The following is a 25,635-nucleotide window of genomic DNA, read 5'->3' as shown; positions in this document are numbered from 1 at the left end:
CTTAATTACCAGATGACATTTAAAATCTTCAAAACAATTATTGACTGTGATTGTTGATGTTATTTCCAGTTGAGAAGGGAATGAATTATGAAATGACATTTTTCATTATCGCACTGGTGTGGTGTGTGCTACTGATGTCAACAGATATAAGTAGTATGTATCATCAATCGAAAGTGAAATGTCTGGTAGCAGAATGTTAATGAAAATCAAAGTGAAGAGAAAGAGAACAAAGCATGATTACTATGGAAATGAAGGGATAGCGAAGTGTGAGACAATTGAATGACATTTTGTAAATGAAATATTTACTGTATGGATCTTAGATTTTACTATGAGATTCTGTAATGTTGTGTTTGGATACATTTGGTTGTCCCCATTTGTGTTCTCGTTCACTAGACTAGTTCATTTATTATCAATCCGATTTATTCTACACCAAAGCGTTAATCAATCTTGTTGTAAAAAAATATGTTTATTATTTATTTAGGTGAATAGTAAGTAGCCAAAATGTAGAAAATAACCATGAACCTTTAGTGTCCCGGTATATGTCACTCCAGTTAGATCGTCACAAGACAACCCCTCACATGAAGTCCTCAAGGCCAAAGGAAAAGAGGAAGACCAAAAAAACACATTACGCCAGGAAATGGAGATAGACATGAGAAAAATGAACAAGAATTGGATGGAACTAGAAAAGAATTCCCAGGACAGAGTGGGTTGGAGAATGCTGGTCTGCGACCTATGCTCCATCAGGAGTAACAGGCGTAAGTAAGTAATGATTGTTGTATAAATGTCGGTCTATTAAAACATCTAAATATTGAATGTGCTGAAGATAGGAATGATACAATGAAATAAATATCTTTTACTTCTCTAGACAATTGGTATCTTGGTAATTCGACTGGACATGAAAGAATGAGATAAAAATTGATCTTAATCGATCCTGTGTACGAACTCGTGGATACACACTGCTGAGGAGTCACTTATTGGGATGAAACGGTAATGGTAATCTAACTTAGATTGACTAGTGGATACAATTGTAAAAATAATACAATCCCTAAAAATCTGCTTACCCATTACTTCACTTTTTTGAGTCACTTACAAGTATATAACACTGATTTACTCATATAGAATCAATTGTTAATATTAACATTTCACTTTATTAACATTTCGTTGAATGATTCCAACTTGGTATTGTGAACTTGAATCGTCTCATTGATGTTTAGGACTGCAATTGATCAGTCTATTATTGACATACGTGCTTACTGTGTCTTAACTAGCAGTATGAACATATATCAATAACAGACTGATCAATTGCAGTCCTAAACATCTATGGAAAGATTCAAACAAGCAATACCAAGTGAATTTAAACTTCATCCTATCTCACAACCAAGTGGCTATCAGGACTCAGTAGCTAAGTGGATAATGCGATGGTGTTTGAAGCGAACGATACTGAGTTCGACTTCCAGAGTGAACATTAACTCTGAGATGCAAGTGCATCCAACTGACGAGTCCTGAATTGGACGAAACTCGCGTCAAACTGGATTCCACTGCTAACCAATATTCATCTTCTCAGATTAAAACTTTGTTTATTACTCAATAATTAGGTTGGGTTGGTTATAGAAAAACATATGACTATCATCTAAAATGGAATTAAAGAATGATGAAACTAAGCTTAATTCATTTTATATTTAATGACTAATTACTTATTAAGCAAAGATGGATAGTGGCTAGAAGTGAAATCCAGTTTGACGCTCGTTTCGTCCCATTTGGGACTCGTCAGCTGGATGTACCTGTATCGTAGAGTTGATGTTTACTCCGGGAATCTAACCCAGCTAGGAATCCTTTAGCTAAGATTCTAATTAATGCATCCTAATCTTCTATTGTACGTGATAAGTGTATGAAAAAATTTTGTCGAATTTTTTAAACTTTATGTTAACCTTTTGTTGATCATGTTGATATTCATCCATATTAAGATCTGACCAACTTATTTCCTTAATGAAATTAAATAATTGTTGTTAATAATTGGCTCAAAAACAGTTGTCCATACTAAGGTAAAATAAGTATTTCTGTAGATTACTAACTATATTATTGTTGTTCACAAAAAGGGTTTTACGAAGATTGTAGTAATTTAATAGATGAATTCATGAGTCGATTAAAGTCAGACCATCTTGGAAAATCTGGAAGCACTGAACAGCTTTGTTGTCTTAGTATGGAACTTCTCATCAGTGAGCATCCCCGATTCCGCTCACCGGATCCATGAAACCCCTTTCTGATCATAATCATCGTGTGCTCACCAGTGACTGGCTTCAAGAGGTATTTTCTGGAGTTCTGATGAGAAGCCGTGACTAGTGGAGTTCAACCATGTCTGTTGTGAGGTAGTGACTCACTGAAAACAATGGTGAACGGAGGTGCAGTTTGATGAATTGGTTGAAGTTAAACATTAACACCGTTGTTATTTTCTTTGATATGTTTTACTCTTATCGAACATTATTTGATTTACTCTACATAATCACAAACAAATATAATGATTCTGTGTGCAGCATAATTTCTTTTTAGCTTAAATAGAAGGTACCATCAGCAACAACCTACTATGGGAGAGAACAAACCAGCTTCCAGCTGAAGAGGAAATTAGGAAAAGACGATGTAGTTGGTGGATAGGACATATATTGAGCAAATCATCAAATTACATCACGATGCAAGCCCTAACTTGGAATCCTGATGTAAAACAGAAAAGAGGAAGACCAATGAGCACACTGCATCGGGAAATAGAATTAGATATGAAAAGGATGAATAACAACAGGAAAGAACCAGAAAGGATTGCCTATGAAAGAGTTGATGGAGAGTGCTGGTGGGCGGTCTATGCCCCTCTATGAGAAGTTACAGGCGTAAGTTAAATAGAAGATCAAAATATATGTCTGATTTCATGAATACGACTTTGATTTTATTCAAGTTAAATAGACTCTGTTTCCACATTTTATATAGAACTCCATAGACGTGGTTTTAATGATGTGTTTACTCAGTTATTTTTCTTGAAAACTTTATTCTGTGGAGTATTTTGGTAATTTTTAACTGGATTTTCTGAAAGAGGACTCTTCACTGAACACATTACGCCGAGAAATGGAGACAGACATGAGAAGAATGAACAACAATTGGATAGAACTAGAAACGAAGGCCCAGGATAGAGTGGGTTGGAGAATGCTGGTCGATGGCCTATGCTTCATTAGGAGTAACAGGCGTAAGTAATTAAGTAAGTAATTTCGTACTGCAGTTTCATGAAATTCAACTTGTAATACAATATTCTATGAAGCTTCAAAAATGTCCTATCAAACTTTAATCACACTTAGAAAGCTGTTAAGCTCTAAATTTTGGGTAAAAAACCAAAAATCTTTATTGTTTTGCGTTTGATTCAATTCAAAACTTATAACTTCTCATTTCTAAAAGGACAGTACGATTCCATTTATCAATATTTATCAAATATATTTAGTGTCAATGTTCATACTACTTTAAAACATATATTTATGATTATTCTCAGAAAGGGATTTTGTGTATATTATAGAAATTTAATAGTTGAGGTCATGAGTCAATCGAAGCTAGACCACCATGAAAAACCTGAAAGCATTGGACGGCCGTTTCGTCCTATTGTGGGACTCCTCAGCCGTGTGCATCCACGACCTCGCTTCACGAGATTCCAACCCAGGACCAATCGGTCTCACGCACGAACGCTTAACTTTATAGTGGCTAATTTCCCCTATATCTGACCCTAATAAATTCTATCCCGTTAACTAAATATTTAATGCAGGCTAAATCTCCTAGTAGAATTATGGATTTACTTGAGATTATTCAAAAGCCGGAACACCAGTTATAGAGATATTTTATTATCAAAGATTGTTAAAATCCGCAAGCGTACAGGAAGCAAGCACACAGGGGAAACAAGAGTGTGTATGTGTGTGTTTTAAAAATTCATATATATTTATAAGTGTTAATCGATTGTGGATAAATTATTGATTGTCTGTGTATTACAACCAATGGGAGAATAGATTAAAAATTGATGTACAGAAATGTGCTCAATCAGACTCACACAGAAACTTACATAGTGGACTAAATATCTAAATTACTGTGAGCAGATAAATAATACAGTAGTTGAATGGGATTACTATAACTTCTAGACAACTGAGCTGGCATCGAACAGTGTTAATGTCTAACTTCAACTACTTACTTTCTGTTTTGTAATAGTCATTTAATGAATGAAATGCATAAATTTTAACAGAAAATATTCAAGTGTAAAGAACTCATTATAAGATAATATGTGACTTGGCGATGATTGAGGAAATAAGCAGTAAACACAACTACGATTAAGGACGTGAAGGAAAATACATAGGAAATTAGAATCGTAATTAAAGATAGAGATCTGGCTCTATATAGAGTAATTTTCCTGCATTACAAAATGATATGAGCATAACCCCGTCAGAAAATTTAGCTTGATCTTATAAACGCTTTCAAATAATCAGTGAGAGATTGTTTGTATTTAGTCAGCTACATGCTCCAGAATAGACTATTCAATGATCTCTACTCACTACATACAGCTTATACTAATGTCAAGAGGCAAGCAGTAACTTGGAATCTTGAAGGTAAACAGAAAAAAGGAAAGCCAAATTATACACAACATCGAGAATTGGAACCAGACATGAAAAGAATGAATAGCAACTGGAAAGTATTGTCCAGACAGAGTTCGATGGAGAATACTGGTGGGTGGCCTATACTACTTCATAAGGGGTAACAGGCGTAAGTAAGTAAGTAAGTAAGTAAGTAAGTATGCTGATGAACAAACTTGTTTATCCCATTCATCATCTTATATAAATATGATTGCACAGTCCTTGAAAGTGAAATTGTTGAAACGAAATAAAAATACATAATTGTATCACATTTCAAATGGTATGAATTAGCTGAATTGATGAATAATTTCTATAATAGAATTAATTCAATTATTCTGTATATCAGTATGAGGTTGTAGAGGCTATTAAGTTTCTGATCGATATCATCAACCGATTGATGTGAGTTCACCATCGAAAACCTGGAAGCACTGGTTAGCTGTTTCGTCCTATTGTGGGACTCTTCAGCAGTGTGCAACCTCACTCCTGGTGGATATGCACTGATGAGGAGTCCAATAATATAATGAAACGGCTGTTCAGTACTTCCACGTGTTCTGTATAGTATATTGTGATTTGTTATTCATAAACTTTGCTTACATTTATTAAAAGAATTGATTACATCAACATACTTTAAAAATTGCTAAAGGTTACTTAAACATAATTATGACTAACCAGAATGTTATTGACTGAAGAAGAAGAAGAAAAATAGTTGTTTTCATCTAAATACATCTAACCTTTTATGATTGATGTATTGCTTTAATTAATAACTGACTAGTAATAAATGTCAGATTGTCTAACTTTGATTACTGGCTGAATTAGATCGATTATTGTGTATTATACATGACTGAATATCATATATTAGATAGTTCTGAGTGGATAAAAAAATGCACAAGTCATTGAAATAACAACAAATAACGGATTATATCTATTTTATTCTTTATAAGCAAACACAGATAGTGGTTAGCAGTGGAATATGGGATGCGCGTTTCGTCTTGGTTGAGACTAGTCAGCTGGACGTACATGCATCTCAGAGTTAATGTTCACTCTGAGAGTCGAACTCAGTATCATTCGCTTCAAACACCATCGCATTATCCACTTAGCTACTGATTCCTGATAACCACTTGATTGTGCGATGGGTTGAAGTTTAAATTCACTTGGTATTGTTTGCTTGAATCTTCTCACTAATTTTTAGGTCTGGAATAGAATGAAACGCGCGTACTGGATTCCACTGCTAGCCATTTTTCATCTCTACTTCGAATGCTTGTGAATGAAGGCAATATCAAGGCAATACACACACTATTCACATATGTCAAAAACAGACTGGTCAATTACAGTTGTAAACAACAATGAGAAGATTCAAGTAAACAATACCAAGTGAATTTATTTTATTCCCTGTAACGCTATAATGGTGATTAGCTTACTACATTTTACATAGATTTCAATTTATTCTATTTTTAAGCTCAGTGATCAATTCGCTTATTAATTCCAATCTTTCAGCATGATGTTAGTCAGATTACTGTTTACAGAAATCTAACACTATGACAACTCAATCACTCGAACAGATCCTTTCACTAACTAGTAAGCATCGGCATGATATTTCGAAACGTGTTTCTATTTAGTGGTAAACTGTTTTTGCTTAATCATGGCCTTTTAAACATGGTTTCATTAATAAATCTACGATAAATTGAAGAGGACGGCAAGTCTATAATTCATGGATGCACCAATCAGATTTGAGATAAAAGGTCTCAGATTTTGGCATGAAATTCATTCATCCATTTGAATAAATACAGTCTTGGCATTAAAGCTCATGTCAGTTCCTGATGACCCCAACCCACCAAATTTAGTTCCTTAACCTAAACATCAACTGTAAACCATAATTCTAATTTTTCATATTGATTTATAACCCTCATTCAATCCTCGTTACTAGGTGTATATTTTCAAGGTTGCCTTAACGTTGTTCAAATGTCGTCCATATATTATAGTCTCATCAAGAAAACTCTTATGGCAATCAAACATTATTTCTCTTGACTATCATTATTATTACTGATAAGCTAATTGCTAAAGAAAATCATTCAATTACAGATTAGAATAGTGAATTTTTCTTTCCTGAAATTCTAGTGAAAAGCCGTTACCAGTGGAGTTCAACCAGGTCTGTTGTGAGATATCAGCGCACTAAAGACAATGGTGTACTCTGGTGCAATTTCGTGGATTGGTTGGAGTTGAACATTAACACGGTTGGATGTGGTCTAGAGGTTAAGCGCTCGCGCGCGAGACTATAAGTTGATGGGTTCGAATCTGGTTAGGGGGGCGGGAACGTCGATGTGCACTGCTGAGAAGTCTTACAATAAGACGAAACGGCCGTCCAGTGCTCCCAGGTTTTTCATGGTGGTCTAGTTTCAATTGACTCATGATTTTAACCATTGAAAACTGGAAGTAACAGCTTTTTTTCTCTGATTTTCTTCTTCTTTTAACTTTTAACTGTAGTTCTATGATTTAAGAATTTGAAAGGCTATAAATCAACTAGGAAGTCATTCAAGTGAAAAGAACGTTCCAATCAACTTCTTATATTTTTGATTGTTTCAATCCATAAAGTAAATTTTTTAGTGGATATCAACAATTGACTAGCTGAAATGAACTTTACTCAGAATGATATTTGAAGAAACGGCGTAAAAATAATGTTTATGATTTGTGAAATTATTTAAGCTACTCTATATATGTTCTGTTATAAAATATTTTTCATATCTTTACAAGTGAATTCACGGGTCAATTGAAGCTAAACGAACATGAAAAACCTAGAAGCAATGGACGACGGTTTCGTTCTAGTAGGAGACTCCTTTGCGGTGCTCATCCACAATTCCGCCTTGCATGATTCGAGCCCAGTCCCTTCGATCTCACGTGTGAATGCCTAACCTCTAGACCAGTGAGCAGGCATCCAACGGTGTTAGTATCTAGCTTCAATCTATCCATGATCTTGCGTACTCATTCATCCATTGTATGAGGTAGATACCTGTTTCTATTACACACGAATCGGACTCCACTGTTCACGGCTTCTCAGTATAACTCCAGGAAATGCATTATGAAGGTAGTTACCAATAAGCATATGATTATTAACAGTATGAGGATTAGTGGAAATTGTAGTATTTTAACAGTTGAATTCATGAGTCAATCAAGGCTGTGAGGGATCATGGATTCCGGTGGTTCCACGTCTTCAATGGTGGTATAACTTAAATTGACTTATGAATTGAAGTATTGAAGTTACTACGTCCACCAAAAAAGTCTATACTGATGGTTTATACTCTTGTATATTGTACAGTTGTTTAATCTACTATGATAATCGTATATTATATAATGGAATTTATTATAACTAACATCAAAGCTTACTATTGTCATAAATTATTTATTTATTTATTTTCATACATAGATATTGGTACAGGGGGGGCACCAAATACATATACACCACATAAATCTCATTCGATATGTGTGAGGGCTATGATACTGCCCAGGTGTCCAAACCGAACCAGGTGGTTTTCTTAGGGGGTCACACCTGGAGCCTTCAACCTGAAGGTCTTATCCACAAGGCAGTGGAGCATTGTAAGGGGATGCAGTCCCATGGTAACCGGTGACCAACGATTGGTTCATTCGCCATTTCTTCCTTCAGGATACTGCAGCCCATAAATATCTGTTTTAATTTGAAAGCTTACTCTTTATGAGTGTATGTATCAACAATTTCAGATGAGATCAAATTCCATGACATTCTACTACAGATCGTCTTTAGTAACGTACTAATAATACTTGGAAATGCATCATGCAAAGTCAAAGTGTAATTTAGCATAATAACTTGGATTTATTTTATTCAAGTTCACCTATTTCTTGGTATTTTACAAATTGTGAGACTTTATAAAACTCAAAATTAGAAATCATTGAATTTTTGAATGAACACTATCAGAGAGTTTAAAATTACTAGAAAAGAGTAGTTCAGTATGGCTCAGATTTCAGTAGGTCTATGAAGAAGTGACTATTGAAATGTTAACTTTCTCTACAAACCAATTAGTCTAATGATAGAAAACTATCTAATGAATCAAAATGTTATCTTCATTATTACAAATAGTATCAAAATACACTAGATTAGTCAATGGTCTCATCTAAGATTGAGCGTAAAACTTTAAAGGATCATAATGAGTATTTAACATTCAAACTATTGGATTAGCAATTATTCAACTGATTGTGTAACTAAGATGGTAAACTAAAAAATCTTATTGTCAAATACATAATTGAAACAGGTTGTAAGATTGATCATAAGTCAACTTTTGTGGTGTTGTACAAAAGTGTAAAGGGGGCGTTTACTAAGGTTTATTGAAGCCTTAGCCCCCCTCTTTGCATTAAAAAAAACCCAGTTTGTTCTCACCTTAAGCCTACCCTGAAAATATTAGCTTCTTATTATTATTCCAGAAGTGATAAGGTTTCAAATTGTTTTCACATTATTTCTTTATTATCCTTGTCTCCGCTTACCTTCTATTTCTAGTCTACTTGAATTAACAAGTACATAATGTGTAATCGGATTGTTCAAAATGTATTGCCCTAATCATATAGTTCTGATAATCTTTGCCTTCTTATTACACTATAGAAAATTATTTTCTAGACTATTTATCTCGTGTCGATAAAAGAAGATGGTGAGACTATAATTTATGGACGACATTTGAACAACGTTAAGGCAACCTTGAAAATATACACCTAGTAACGAGGATTGAATGAGGGTTATAAATCAATATGAAAAATTAGAATTATGGTTTACAGTTGATGTTTAGGTTAAGGAACTAAATTTGGTGGGTTGGGGTCATCAGGAACTGACATGAGCTTTAATGCCAAGACTGTATTTATTCAAATGGATGAATAAATTTCATGCCAAAATCTGAGACCTTTTATCTTAAATCTGATTGTTACGTCCATAAATGCTAGATTTTTTTTCAAAATATCATTATAATATAGAATAATAATAAAAATAACTGAACTTACTTTAAAGAAACCTTTACATCCTTCACATGTTCTTACACCATAATGTTGACATGCTGCATTATCACCACAAACTAAACATAATTGATGACAATCTGTTTCATTCATTGATATAGAATTGATATCATTTAAATTATAATTAGAAACTTTTGATAATCTAGAATGATTCGAACTAAATGATATCATTGATGGTGTAGATGTAGAAGATAATAATAAAGTAGATGATAATGATGTTGATGATGTTGTGGAATGTGTTGATGACGATGACGATGATGATGACGTCGATGACGATGAAGAAGATGATGATGATGATGACGATGATGATGATGATGATGATAATAGTAATAATGGACTGATACATGTATTATGTTCATTATATAATTTTAGATTCTTTTCATCGAATGTATCTATTCCATTCATAAAACAATGATATGAATGTAAATATGAATCGGTATTCGATTTATTCATGAATGTATCATTGAATAAAATTGGTTCATTCATATAATGATTAGATCTATTATTCAATAAGATTGTTGATGGATTATGATATAATTGATTCTTATTATCATTATTATCTAGATCTAATGGATTATATGAACATTTATGTTGAAATCTTTTTGTCATTGTATTCATATTACATAATTTCATATTAGAATCAATGAAATTCTTATCTTTTATTGTTGTTACTAAACAATGATCTTTACAATCATGAATACAATTAAGTGTATTAGATGTTGGTAAATGTATAAAAGGATCAAATCTATTTAAACATAATTCATCATTATGATTAGTAGTAGTAGTAGTAGTACTAGTAGTCGTAGTAATAGTAGTAGTACTATCTTCAATAGGGAGTATCATATCATTATTTAATATTGAATGAATAGATGAATGATTAATCATAGTATTTTCATTTGTAATGATTGTATTCATTCCATTCATTTCATTGGTTTGATTGATTTCATTAATTCCATTCATTTCATTGGTTCGATTGATTTCATTAATTCCATTCATTTCATTGGTTCGATTAATTTCATTAGTTTCATTAAAGAATTCATTGAATTCATTAAAATGAGATATTGTTGTTAAATGATTATTATTATTATGATGATTATGATTAAAATATTTAACTATTAATGCTTGTTGTGCAGCTAAATATTTTGAATTCATTTTTAATTTATCATTAATATCTGTTGAAGGTAATATATTCGATGATAAATAAGTTAATGGATTTATATTAAAATAATCTAATGTTGTATTATTGTTATTATTATTACTATTCAATTTAGATAATGATTGTTGTTGTTGTTGTGATGGTGGTGGTGGTGCTGATTGGTGTTGGTGTTGTTGCTGTGGTGGTGGTGGTGGTGGGTGTTGTAATTCTTCATTAAATGTATTACTTATAGTTAATTTATGATGTTGATGATGGTGATGATGATGATGAGGATGAGGATCAGGAGGAGGTGGAGGTGGAGGAGGAGGAGGAGGAGGAGGAGAAGGAGAAGAATGATATTCATCATTTGTACATGATATATATCTATGTGTCATTGGATGATTACAATAATCAAATGTAATTGAATTAAAATGATCTATAGGATTAATAGGATTTAATTGTTCTGTAGAATAAATTGAATATTCATTATGATTATTATTATTATTATTTATTTTATCTATATTATTTATTAATGTAATCGTTTCATCATTTTTATGATTGATTGATTTCTCTATTGATTTACTATTATTATGATTATGATTATCATAATAATCGAATTGTATTGATTTTTGTGGTATATAGGATGATGATGTTATATTATTGATTATAGGAAAATGTTCAATCGAATTAATTGATGTATTATATAAATATTCATGATGTTGATTTATAATTTGTTTATTTAAATCAATATTTGATGATAAATAACATGGTAATGAATCATTATATTGATTGAATAAATGATCATTATCGATTAAATGAGAATCAGTGATAAATTGTAATTCATTATTTGATGTAGATGATTTAATAGAATAATCAATAAAATGATTATTATTATTATTATTATATAAATCAATAGATTGTTTAGAATATTCTTTCATTAATTTCAATGATTCTTTTTCATAGATTGATGTTTCATGATTTATGATATAAGATGAATAAGTACCATCAATTTTACGTTTTAAACGTGATGATTTCAATGATGATAAAGATGGAATTTTCTTTAAACTGCTGCTACTACTAATAGTAGTAGTAGTTGTTGTTGTTGTTGTTGTTGTTGTTGTTGTACACGTTTCATGATCTTGTATACTTTTAATATTATTATCTTTATTCATCCAATTAGTATGATTATTATTATTATATGAAACAATTGACGAGGAAGGATAATTTGGTGACGAAATCATTTTCTCTTGTTCATATTTATTCTCATATGAATTCATAATATGCTTTTTTACAATTTCTTTCTTTGGCATTATAGTATCATTATTATTATTATTATTATTATGATAATTCTTTGAAGATTCTACTAAATCATGTTTATGTAAAACATTTTTATTCGTTGTTAAATGTCGAACTTTTTCAAACGATGTTCCTTCTTCAAGAAAATAACTTCGTACATCTTTATCATTAAATGATGAAGATGAAGAAGAGGATGAGAATGAGGAGGAGGAGGACGATGATGATGACGAAGATGTGGATGTTGCTGATGATGATGATGTAACTGGATGCAATTTATTTACATTCAATTGATCAAATTCATGATTATCTAAATTAAACATTTTTGATAAATTCAATGTATCATTTGTATAATTCGTTGATAAAATCAATGAATGATCATCATATTTTGTTAATAATGGATTATATAAATAATCGGTATTACAACGATTATGTAATATAGGATACCATTTAGATGAATTGAATGAATTTGTTTTATGATTAACGTGATCTGTATTATTCAATGATGTAATAATATTGAATGTTGAAGGTATAATAATATCACAATTAGATAATTCATGGGTATTATAACAATCAGATTGATTGTATAATACATCATGATTATGATGATCATTATTATTTAATTTAGTTACCAAGTCATTTAAACCTTTAGTGAGACAATTAGGTAATAAAGTTGAATGAGTTTCTTCTTCTACTATATTACATTCTGTTGAATAGGATAATTTAGGATCATTCAATTCGATATTATTATTATTGTTATTATGTAATATCTGATCAGTATAATGTGTTATATCATCAGTATTAAGTTTATCATAATGATCTTGTTTAGATGATAATTTTAATGACCATTCAGGAAATAATCCATTTGTATCTATATGATCTGATTCATCAATATGTCCTATTGTATTATAATATGAATTATTCGAAGATATAGACGATAGATGTGATTTATTTATATCACATGAATGTATCATTAATTCTGTATTAGATGTTTCATGTAATGAATGGAATGTAATTGGTATAGCCATTTAATATTCATCACTAAATAGAAATTTATTAAGGAGAAATTTTAAAAATATATATATTACTGTTAATAAGTAGTAAGTGATAATTACAGAAACAGATCTCAATCAAAAACTTAATAATCTCCACAACCCTTATACTAGTAATCAACATATGCTCATTAGTGACTAGTTTCGTGAGTGAATTTTCGGAGTTCTGGTGAGATGCCGTGACCAGTGGAGCTAATCCATGTCGAGTAGAGACAGGTATCTACCTCAGTACAACGGAAATTAGTCGCGCGATTTTGTGGATTGGTTGATGTTAGACACTATCAGCATTGGATGCCGGCTAAGTGGTTCAGTTGGTTATACGTTCGCACGTGAGACCGAAGGCCCTGGGTTCGAATCCCGCGAGCGGGATTGTGGATGCACACTGTTGAGGCGTCCCATAATAGGACGAAACAGCCGTCCAGTGCTTCCAGATTTTCAATGGTGATCGAACATGAATCGGCTCATGATCTCAGTCAAAAAATATTTTCAATGTACTTCATTCAATTATTATCCATAGTCAATTTAACATATGATTGAAGCTAGCCAGTGAGAAATCTAAATCCAAACTTCTTGTTTACTGGTATTCATTATCAAGGTTTAGCAAAAATCTTCAGGCAACTAGCATTCATGTGAGATTGCAACTTGAGTTAAAAAGTATCACTGTCACTGAGGTCACTCTTAAAGTAATCGGGTTTTGATTGATCTCTTGCAGCGCAACAAATAACTTATAACTTGTTATGTAACTCTCTTAACTGATAATTTCATGGGTATTTAAAACAAACCATGTCGAAACGGCCGTGCAGTGCTTTCAGGTTTTCAATTGTGGTGGTTTAACATCAATCGGTTCATGATCTCAATCGAAAACTTAATCATCTCCACAACCCCCATACTAGTAAACAGATATGGAAAGAATGAATAACTACTGGAAGGAGATAGAAAGGAGTGCCGAGGACAAGGTTGGATAGAGAATGTTGATGAGAGGTCTATACTCCTTCACGAGGAGTAATAGGTGTATGTAAGTAAAGTATTAAGAATTTATTATTTCTAAGCTATAATAAGTTATTTAATTTAAACGTATATCCATTCTTCTTTCAAATGATTGTGTTTGTTTGTTTACATTTTTCTACCACGTTTTTACTTAGGACTGTTACTTCTTATGGAGGAGAATAGGCCGTTCATCAGCATTCTCCATTTAACTTTGTCTTGGATAATCCTTTCCAGTTACTATTTTATCCTTTTCATATATGCTTCCAATTCTTGATGGAGTATGTACTTCGGTTTTTCTCTTTTTCGTTTCCATTCAAGATTTCAAGTGAGCGCTTGCTTTGTGAGGCAATTTGATAATTTCCTCAATGTGTGTTCTATCCAATTACAATGTCTTTTCGTGATTTCCTATTCAGTTGGAAACTGGTTTGTTCTCTTCTACAGCAGACTATTGGTATTCGGGTTTGTTTACATAGTTTTGTGAAATATACATACTATTTTTATCTTCAAATGAAAATCTTATATGCCGTTTACCTATACGTATCAACTGGATCCAACGATAGATGTACATTGAATCACTTATGTATTTAGGGAATATCATTAAAACCTAATAAATTAATATTATCTTAATAGTTAAAATCATGAGTCAATTGAAGCTAGACCACCATGAAGAACCTGAAAACACTGAAAGGCTGTTTCGTTCTAGTATGGGACTCTTCAACAGTGAGGATTCACGATCCCGTCTCTCAAGCTTCGAACCCAGTACCTATCGGTCTCGTGCGTGAACGCTTAACGTTTGAATACTGAGCTGGCATCCAATGGTATTAATGTCTAACTTTAAGTACTCTACGAAATTGAGGGACAATCCACCATTGTCTTTGGTGAGTTACGATCTCACAATAAACGTGGTTGAACTTCACTAGTCACTGTTTCTCACTACAACTCAAGGAAATACCTCTTGAAGTCAATAACTAGGGAGCATATGTTTATTCATATCAGAAAAGGTTATTGTGGATATTATAGTAACTTTACTAGTTGAAATCATGCGTCGATTAAAGCTAGATTACCACTTAATATTAGTAAGTAATACATCTCTATTTATTTCATCAAAACCGCCTGAATAAACGAAGTACTCAGTGTATTCTTAGTATTCCAATCTAATCATGATAATCAGGAATTAGCAAGACAGGCTGTCTTCAATTCCTAATAAGTGTATATTTACATAATAATTATGGTATAATCACAATTCAAGAAACCTGGTTAAATAGCAATCATTCTTTGTTCTCTTTCTCGTTTCTTTGATCTTCATTACCATTCTGCCACCAGACATTCCACTTTCGATTGATGTTGCATACTACTTATATCTGTTGACATCAGTAGCATACCATACAATTTGACTGACTTATGGGAAGTTCAATTTCTGGTTAACAAAATAATTAAAAGTTTAATTACTATATAAATAAACGCGTTCGCGCGAGGGACCGAAGACCCTGGGTTAGAATCCCGAGAGCGGGATCGTGGATGCGCATTGTTGAGGATTCCCGCAATAGGACGAAACGGCCGTCCAGTGCTTCCAGGTTTTCAATTGTGATGGTCTAACATCAATCGATTCATGATCTCAATCAAAAACTTAATAATCCCCGCAACCCCTATACTAGTAAACATGAATAATTTGATTTCGTGTATTAGACAAATATAAACCTAGAATTAAATATTGTTTTGTAAAGAAACAACTCCATAACAATCGTCTTCTTCCGTTTATGAACCGTTTTGGATGATACAATCACTAGAAATGTATTTAAACTCTTAAAATCTTAGTTGTCAAGATTCAAGACTGAATTTGATCAGTCTTCGGAGAATATCCTGATTAAATAGCTAAGTGGATAACCAACTATAGTTCAAATCGATGGACACTTATATGACATGACAGTCTAAGTAATAATTTTACAATGTACGTCTATGTAACCGAAAATGAAAATCTAGTGTTCGATTACATTGCTGTCTAATACTGAATTATATAATCAATGGAAATGTCTTTCACTTTTAAAAAAATATTCCGGTAAATAAAAATCGATTAATCGTTCTTATTACAGTTAACTGTCATGATTGATTTCTGTTAAATAAGAATACAGTTTGACTTCTTAAAGTGCTGACAGCGTCACTGATGAACACGGTGGATTTGATGCAGATGTGAAGGCGTGAATCGGCAAAGCATATCTACAAGTGAGCAACAAAAGAAACTGAAAACAACTGTCCACAATCCAATACCAAAGTGAGAATCTTCAATACAAATGTCAAGACAGTTCTACTGTATGGGGCAAAAACCTGAAGAACTACCAAAGCCATCAACCAGAAGAAACAAGTGTTTATTAACAGTTGTTTACGCAAAATACTTCGGATCCGTGGGACAGACACTATTAGCAACAACCAACTGTTGGAGTGAACAAACCAGATCCCAGTGGAGGAAGAAATCAGAAAGAAGCGCTGGAACTGGAAAGGACACACATTGAGAAAAGCACTCAACTGTGTCACAAGACAGGCCCTCACATGGAATCCTCAAGACCAAAGGAGAAGAAGAGGAAGACTAAAGAACACATTACATCGATAAATGGAGACAGACATGAGGAAAATGAACAAAAATTTAGTAGAACTGAAAAGGAAGGTCCAGGATATAGTGGGTTGTAGAATGCTGGTCTGCGGCCTATGCCTTATTGGGAGAAGGTAGAATTAGATTCAATAATAAGCAACTAAAGGTGATACAGTAAGGTAAATGACTGATAAACGTTATTCCATTATTTGTTCTTAATTAACTCCCAAGAGATAGTATAGAACAATGGACCAAAACAATATTTAACCGTACAGATATAGAAATTAAACGTTACAATTTGTTAACATCCTTGTTGAATGAATTTAATCGGGATTGTGATATTATTGTGACAGCATTTAACATTTCCTCTGATAAGTGTTAAGTTTGATTATCGTTATGTCTACCTACTATCTGGTTAACCAAATAGTAACAATAACAAAACTGTAACGTGTAACTCAAAACTGAGTATGAGAGTATCATACTGGGTAAATGAATTAAATCATTGTCAAATCAACTTTACTGGTAATTAAAAACATTTTTTACACAACAAATAGGAAAACTGATATTTATTTTGATTCAGATCATGAACCGATTGATGTTAGACCACCACAACTGAAAACCTGGAATCACTGGACGGCCGTTCCGTCCTATTATGGAACCCCACAGCAGTGCGCATCAACGATCCCACTCGCGGGATTCAAACCCAAGGCCTTCGGTCTCGCGTGCGGACGCTTAACCAACTGGACCACTGAGCCGGCATCCAATGGTGATAGTTTCTAAAAGTTAGGCGTTCTGGGTTCAAGGTTCGAATCTTGAGAGGCAGTATTGCGGATTCGCACTGCTGAGAAGTTCCACAATAGAACAAAACGACCGTCCATTGCTTTTAGGTTTTCCATGATGGTCTATCTTCAACTGACTCATGATCTCAACTATTGAAAGCATTATAATATCCAAAAAAAATCCTTCTGATAGTGATATTTATCTATTTCATGGTAATACTCATCACTAATTAATATCAATGAACAAATCCTTAATAAAACAATTGAGACTGTGACATTTGAACATGACATAGTGCTCTTCATTTACTTAAACTGTACATTCGTACTTATACTTGTTTGGTAAATGTATTGTTTATAGAAAGATGATTCGAGATTTCATATATCAAAAGAGATTACGCAATAGTCAAGTGAGTTAAATATACTTATCAGAAATGGCTATCCGCCTAGATTCGTCGATAGAAACTTAACATTAAGCAATATCCTGAAAAAAGTATTGACAGTTCAAAAGAAGACTGTTTTAATGAATAACATATTTAAAGTTGATACAGCTGGTGAAATGTTGAATAAACTGATTTGAAAATCCCTGAATAACAAATACATTCTATTCAGATAACACTCGTATTGTCTTCTCAAGTCAGCCTATAATTCATGGATGTTTTAAGCATAAACTTTCACTTTGGGTCATATCGATATACCCCTATAAATTTACTTGCATCTTATGGGACAGGTTTGCTGGTCGTACAAATCGATCACTTTCTAAACGTATCTCAGAACATTATCTGACGTCGCTTTTAATAGGAGAATCCCAAACAATCACCGCTTTATTACAGGAACATCTGATCAACTCTGAATAACATATACAATCAAAGAAACTAGATCGAAGTTAGAGTGGATCCAAAAAAACCTATGCGTTGCTGAGTCATTGACGATCTACCAATTCAAGTCCGAACTCTGAGCACAAAAAATGATCCATCCAACCTTTTATCCTTCCATGGCTTTAATTCCCTTCTGAAGTACATTTTGATCTTGTTTTGTTTTAATAGTTCTAAACTATAATCAGTTATTATTGTCCTTTAGCAATTTTTCATGATGACTATTCAATTGTTATTATGACATTTACTATCTTCATTTTTTCTTCAAACCTACCCTTCTATTATTCTTTAACCCACTGACTATAACATAATGAATCATTTCATGATTTAATCTTTTCTATCTTTCTCTAGACTTATATAGTTACCAAATAACCGTAGATGTGAATGTACAATTTTCCTCTGTATAAAACAAGGAATATGTAGATGAGCAAATAAAGAATATTCGAGAATATCTTTCTAAAACATTTTAGAGTTCTGATGAGAAGCCGTGACCAGTGGAGCTAATACTTGTCGGGTAGAAACAGGTGTCTACCTTAGTACAATAGAAGATGGATTGGTTGAGGTTAGACATTAACACCATTGGATGCCGGCTCAGTGGTCCAGTAGGTTAAGTGTTCGCGCGAGAGACTGAAGGCACTTGGGTTCGAATCCCATGAGTGGGATCGTGGATGCGCACCGCTGAGCAGTCCCACAATAGGACGAAACGTACATCCAGTGCTTCCAGTTTTTCAATGGTGGTCTAACATCAATCGGTTCATGATCTCAATCAAAAATAATTTAGTGTCTTGAATTGTCCAAATGAAGGTGCATAGAAACAAATCAAGTCCAAGGTATATGAATTACCATAAAAAATTAACTTTTCCTTAGAGACTAATTCAGAAAACGTTAGTTTTAAATAATATATGACATAACTTTACCGTATCGGTTGACAGTAAGCTGAAGGAAATAACTAAATCCAAAACTATGTTGATAAACTGATTTCATGTTGAAAGAAATGTCTTTGAATCATTTCAATATATTTCTGTTAAATTTTCAATGATTCTCTATGGTAGATCTACTCAAAGATACTAGTTACTTGTTGTTTACAGTCAATTAATATAAAGCATAATAGATCACAATCTTAAATCAATAAGACTTACAAAGTTGAGGATTCTTATGAGGAATGCTGAAGCTATTGATCTCAGACATCTTTTGTCACTCACAATACCACAAATTCAGATCAAATAGTTACTAAGATTATAGATTTTCAACTTAACTAATAGTGTGACTATTGGATATTCTTTAAGATCAATCTTTGTGTATGTAAATTCTAGAAGTTTATAAAAAGAATAAAAACACTATCTGTTCTCCATGAGACTGGATATTATATGCATGGCACGTTGATGTTACTTTTGTTTCGTATGGTGACATGAATCTTGCTAACAAGTCCTAATAATAAATTTACAATGAGATATATTTAAAAGAAGGAGGTATTTCCCGAAGAAATCTTGTAACCTATTAAAGATATATAAATTAGAAAGTAACCTGGATGGAATAACACTTAAACTCTCATACCTTTTCCCTGTAATTCATAAATATAGACCAATCAAAGCATTCGAGCATAGCAAGAATATACAGTTGTAATTGACTATCTTCTAGGAAATAAATCCATTCAATTATTTATCAGGAACTATGGTACCAAATACCAAAGTAATATGGCATACGCCTTTGCAGTTCGATAGTAAGCTTTCTACTTAATAGAAGGTACAATGTGAACAAAGTGAGTTCATTCAAAGTCATTAATAGACAGTTTAATTATACGTTATGTAGCTTTGAGAAAGTCATAGAAATTATGAACTCCTAATCTAATCTTTATATTCGTAAAGAGTCACAAGGTAGCCTTCGACTTTTGTTATACTATGCAATAATAATAATAATAATACCATGAATATTCTAAAACTATCATCAAAAGCATAAAGGCGAGGATTGGCAAAGCAAAGACAGAATTCCAACTTATAGAACTCAAAACAACTGTCAACCAATATCAAGATCACAATCTTCAATACGAATATATCAAAACAGTCCTACTATACAGAGCTGAAACGTGAAAAACTACTATAACCATCATCAAAAAGGTGCAAGTATTTATAAACAGTTGTCTACATAAGATACTGAAAACTCTTTGACGGAATACGATCAGCAACAGCCTACTGTGGAAGAGAACAAACTAGTTTCCAGCTGAAGAGGAAATTAGGAAAATATATTGGAAGTAGATAGGATGTACATTACGAAAATCACTAAACTGCATCACAAGGCAAATGCTCATTTGGGTTTCTGAAGAGGAACAGAAGGAGGGAAGGCTAAAGAACACACTACGTCGAAAACCGGAAACAGATATGAAAAGAATAAATTGCAATTGAAAAGGACTGTTCATGACAGAGTTCGATGGAGAGTATTGGTGTCCATAAAGGGTAATAGGCGTTAGTAAGCAAGTACGTTAATTAAATAAATAGGACAACTTATTTAAATGTCTATGTAATGGCCAGTTTTATTTCCAATTATCTTCATTAGAAACATTGAATAATACTAAAATATCTTCTGCATTGAGTTCATAATAATATAGATGGGTCTATGAATGATTAGATCAAGTCTGTAAGTCATCAGTCAATCATTGTGAATGCCGAAAGTAAACATTTAAACTTATGACATATAACCCATCTTACAATTTACTTTTATGCTTTTAATATTCTATCTTATCTTCGTATTTCATTTAAACACAATCTTATTTATCTTAATTCATTCTAGTCTGACTTCTTTAATAATAACTCACTAATCAATTTACATTCACAAACTACTAACTGAGATGATGTCATTCAGAAGAACGACGAAAACTCCACGACCACACCATCCGGGTCAGAGAATAAAACTCCATCAAAATCATCCACCTGAGCTACAAATCTTCACCATCTCATAATATTTTATGTAAATAATGTGAATGAGATGAATATTTACAATTCATCAATTGATATACTACTAATAATATCATCAATGATTGAGATCATGATCCATTTGATGTTAGATCATCATTGAAAACCTGAAAGCACTAGACGACCATTTTGTCCTATTGTATGACTCCTCTAATAATATTCCCTTACTGATTAGATACTTACTTACTCCTGTTACTCCTCGTGAAGGAGCATAGACCGTTCACTAGCATTCTCTATCCAACCCTGTCCTCAACAATCTTTTCCAGCTCTTCCCAGTTGTTATTGCTTAGATATCCAAGTAGTATTTATAAAGTTTCATAAATTATCTAATATAATATATAAGTAATCATTCAGAATATAAGTATACTACCAAAATAAGTCTTACTAAATCCATTATTAGAACTTACATTAATTTCTCTTGACAAATGATGTTGTCTTTTGAATTCATCTAAATACATAAATCCAATCAAGTTCTTAATTAGTCCTTTTTATTTATCATAATCATTATGTATAATTTGTATCTCCTGAAAGTTATAATACATTACTTATAATGTTAGTAGTAGTATTGATTATATTCAATTAAAATGAGAAAAGACTTGAATAATTAGTATCCATGTGTACCTTTGAGTAAACGTATCTGTGTGTGTGTGTGTGTGTGTGGTAATGATTTTCTATCTTGAGTATGATTTACCAACAGTTGAATTGAACACAATGAATATGTATTCGTGAAATCATGATGTTTAAACTAAAATTTTTACTCTGTATCCAATGTTTGTAATATAGAAAATACCTATGAATAAACGAACTAAAAACCTATAGATTATCAACAACAACAACAAAAAAGCACAGATACCAAAGTTTGTATATTAATTTAATAATTATTATTAAGAGGGGAGAAAAAGAAAAGAACCTTGAATTGTGCACAATGTATATTTATATATATTTCATACTATGCCTGTATTTCATTTTTGCGATCACCTTCGTCGTCATCATTATTACCAACCCAACAACAGTAACAACAATAACAACCGTAACTATATCGTCTTTAACATAGATCTCTAACACTTAATATCTATGTATGCCTACGCTAAGGATAAAGAAAGTTTAATCGACCCTCTTCTATGATATAGATTACCACCCTATTGTAAAAATTGACCGAAAAATACCAAGATATTATTAGTTAAACTAAGGGAAATTGCACCCACGTATTTATCAAAATCTTTAAGCCTACATATATATGTTTGTTATCTTAGTATGAAACGAGTATTTATCAGCACACTATTAATAAATGTATGTACATATATATATAGTACATAAGGTGCTTTTTTGTTGTATCCATGTATGTTTATAAAACTACCAACCCGATTGCGTATACATAGATTTGATCTAGTTGCGTATGAATAAGGTTTTTTTTTCCTGATTTTAGGGGAAATATAAATGTTGTTTCTATAAAAAAAAGAATGGTGTTTTATGCGTCACAACTGTAATAATGAATATAAACACTATGATACTACTAACTTTAAAGTACTAAGAAGTATTACGTAATATTTGTAGTAATAGTTACAATGTTCATAAATGATAATTATCAATATCATGAAAATATGAGATAGTTAATCAGTGAGTTCAATCAAGTCTGTTGTTGTTGTTGTTGAGTCAACTTCCGAGAACTACAACCGAGGCTCCAGAGGCCCTAAAAGTGTCGAAGAGTTTCCAGCCAATCAGAATATGATGGAGCTTTCTAGACTATCAACATGGTATGCTACTATTGGTCAGTAGTACAATATGTCTCTTAGCGGATTGGTCAAAATATAATGTTGATTTAACAAATGCTACTATCTATAAATATTCGTGATTTACTTGGGATCCGGATCCAAGCATTTAATTCACAAGTTATAACAGTTGTGAAATAGTAACTCATTGAAGATAATGATGGACGATGGTTCAATTTCGTGGATTGGTTGAAGTTAAACATTAACAATGTTGAATACCGACTCAGTGGTCTAGAGGTTAAGTGTTCGTGCGTGAGACTGATGGGTCCTGGGTTTGAATCTTACGAGGTGGGATCGTGGGTACGCATTACTGAGGAGTCCCACAATAGGACGAAACGGCTGTACGGTGCTTATAGGTAGTCTAGCTCCAATTGACTCGTAAAATCAACTAATAAGTTACTATAATATTAAAAAAAAACCTGCTCTGATTGAAATTCTGATTTGCATCAAAGAATACTTAAGTTACATAAAATGATTATACGGGACTTGAAATTCTATGATACAAATAAAAGATCTCAGTGCAATTACTATTCAATAATCATGCAACTGATAGCTTCTTCAACTATAAACAAAGACAATAAGCTAAACTGATTCATATTTTGGTAAATTTTACTGAAATTAATTGTAATGAATATTAATTATTCGAACAATATGTAGAATAATATATCACCAATGAACACTTATTTATACCCATCTACAAACACTGAAATAAAGAAAACGGTATCCATTAGAGATATATTCGAACTGAATAAGCGTTATTCAGTTAAATGCATTTGTATATCTTCTTAGATCTTAGGCCTGTTACTCCTAATGGAGCATAGGCCGCCCACCAGCATTCTACAACCCACTCTGTCCTGGGCCTTCTTTTCTAGTTCCATCCAATTCTTGTTCATTTTTCTTGTCTATTTCCGTTTCGCGGCGTAATGTATTCTTTGGTCTTCCTCTTCCGCTCCTTTGGTCTTGAGGATTCCATGTGAGGGACTGCCTTGTGACGCAGTTGGGTGCTTTCCTTAATGTGTGTCCTATCCACTTCCACCACTTCTTCCTGATTTCTTCCTCCACTGGGATCTGGTTTGTTCACTCCAACAGTTGGTTGTTGCTAATAGTGTCTGTCCCACGGATCCGAAGTATTTTGCGTAAACAACTGTTAATAAACACCTGTATCTTCTGGATGATGGTTTCGTAGTTCTCCATCTGAAGTCCTTCTGGAGGCTACTGCCGGTCCCAAGCCCGGATAAAGGGCATGGAGTTAGCAACCCCATCCCGTAGAAAACTAACTCGCTAAAAAAACTCTAACCAGGAAAAATTATTCAAACCTTTTAAAAGTTATTCATTTGTATATGCTTAATATTTTATCCCTACATTCCTACAACTGAAAAATATATGAAACTGGTAATAACCGTTTCCAAGCCAACTTCGAAATCACAATCTTCAATACGAATATCAAAACAGTCGTACTGAACTGAGCTGAAAATTGGATATCTACTACAGCCATCATCAAAAACGTGCAAGTATTTCTGAACAACTGTATACACAAGATACTGAATGTCCGTTGACTGCATAACACCAGCAACAGCGTACTGTGGGAGAGAACAAACTAGCTTTGAGTTGAGAAGGAAATTAGGAAAAGATGATGAAAGTGAATAAGACACATATTGAGAAAATCATCAAACTGCATCATGAGGCAAGTGCTCCGTTAGACTGATGAAGGGATGCGGAAAAGAGGAAGTCCGAATACTTTACTGCCTCGAGAATTGGAAGCAGACATGAAAAGGATGAATGACAAATGGAGAGAACTGAAAAGGATTGTCCAGGGCAGGGTTGGATGGAGGCTGACCTATGCTCCTTTAAGAGAGGTGATGGGTGTAGATAAGTAAATATTTTATCTAATTAACTCCATTCACCACTAAAATTCGTGTTAAATTAGAAGTGTTATGTATTCCTTACAAAAACTGTTTATATTAAATTCATTTAGTATTGTTTTACTTGAATTTTCCCATTGATGATTAGACCTTCAATTGATCAGTCTCTTAATGTCATGTGTATACATCAACTCTGAGATGCAAGTACATCGAGCTGATGACTCCCAAATAGGAAGAAATGCACGTCAAACTGTATTCCACTGCTAGCTACTACCCGTCTTCGCTTATAATATTCATAGTAAGTTTTAAAACATCAAATACTTAATTTTTCAAGTAAATCCCCAGAACCGCACATCCACGACACGGGGTTCGAAACCAGGACCAACCGGTCTCACATGCGAACGCTTAACGTCTAGACCAGTGAGCCAGAATACAACTCTGTTAATGTCTAACTTCAACCAATCCATCATTATCTTCAGTGAGTTACTAACTCACAACAGACCTGGTTCAACTCCACTGGTCATCGCTTCTCACTACAACTCCAGGAAATGCCTCTTGAAGTCAATCACTGGTGAGCATATAATGATCAGAGAGGGATTTTATGGATATTGTAGTAATTTAGTGGTTGAGTTCATGAGTCAATTGAAGCTAGACCACCACAGAAAACCTAG

General features: G+C 33.0%; 1 protein-coding gene across 1 annotated transcript in view; it reads right to left on the bottom strand.

The window, feature by feature from the left end:
* MS3_00002466 (uncharacterized protein) overlaps positions 1-22,459 on the bottom strand; it is a 77,711-nt gene extending 55,252 nt beyond the window's left edge. The window contains exons 1-2 of the mRNA XM_012940364.2: positions 21,741-22,459; positions 9,654-13,134 (exon numbers count right to left, since the gene is read on the bottom strand). Of these exons, the coding sequence (XP_012795818.2) occupies positions 9,654-13,121 (3,468 nt within the window). The 5' untranslated portion in view covers positions 13,122-13,134; positions 21,741-22,459. The remainder of the gene's footprint in view (positions 1-9,653; positions 13,135-21,740) is intronic.
* Positions 22,460-25,635: the final 3,176 nt, after the last annotated feature.

The sequence above is a fragment of the Schistosoma haematobium genome, chromosome 1 (genome assembly GCF_000699445.3).
Source record: "Schistosoma haematobium chromosome 1, whole genome shotgun sequence".
NCBI classification, from domain to species: Eukaryota; Metazoa; Platyhelminthes; class Trematoda; order Strigeidida; family Schistosomatidae; genus Schistosoma; species Schistosoma haematobium.
The sequence above is the reverse complement of the archived record's forward strand: the minus strand, read 5'-3'. Positions and strand labels throughout refer to the sequence as shown.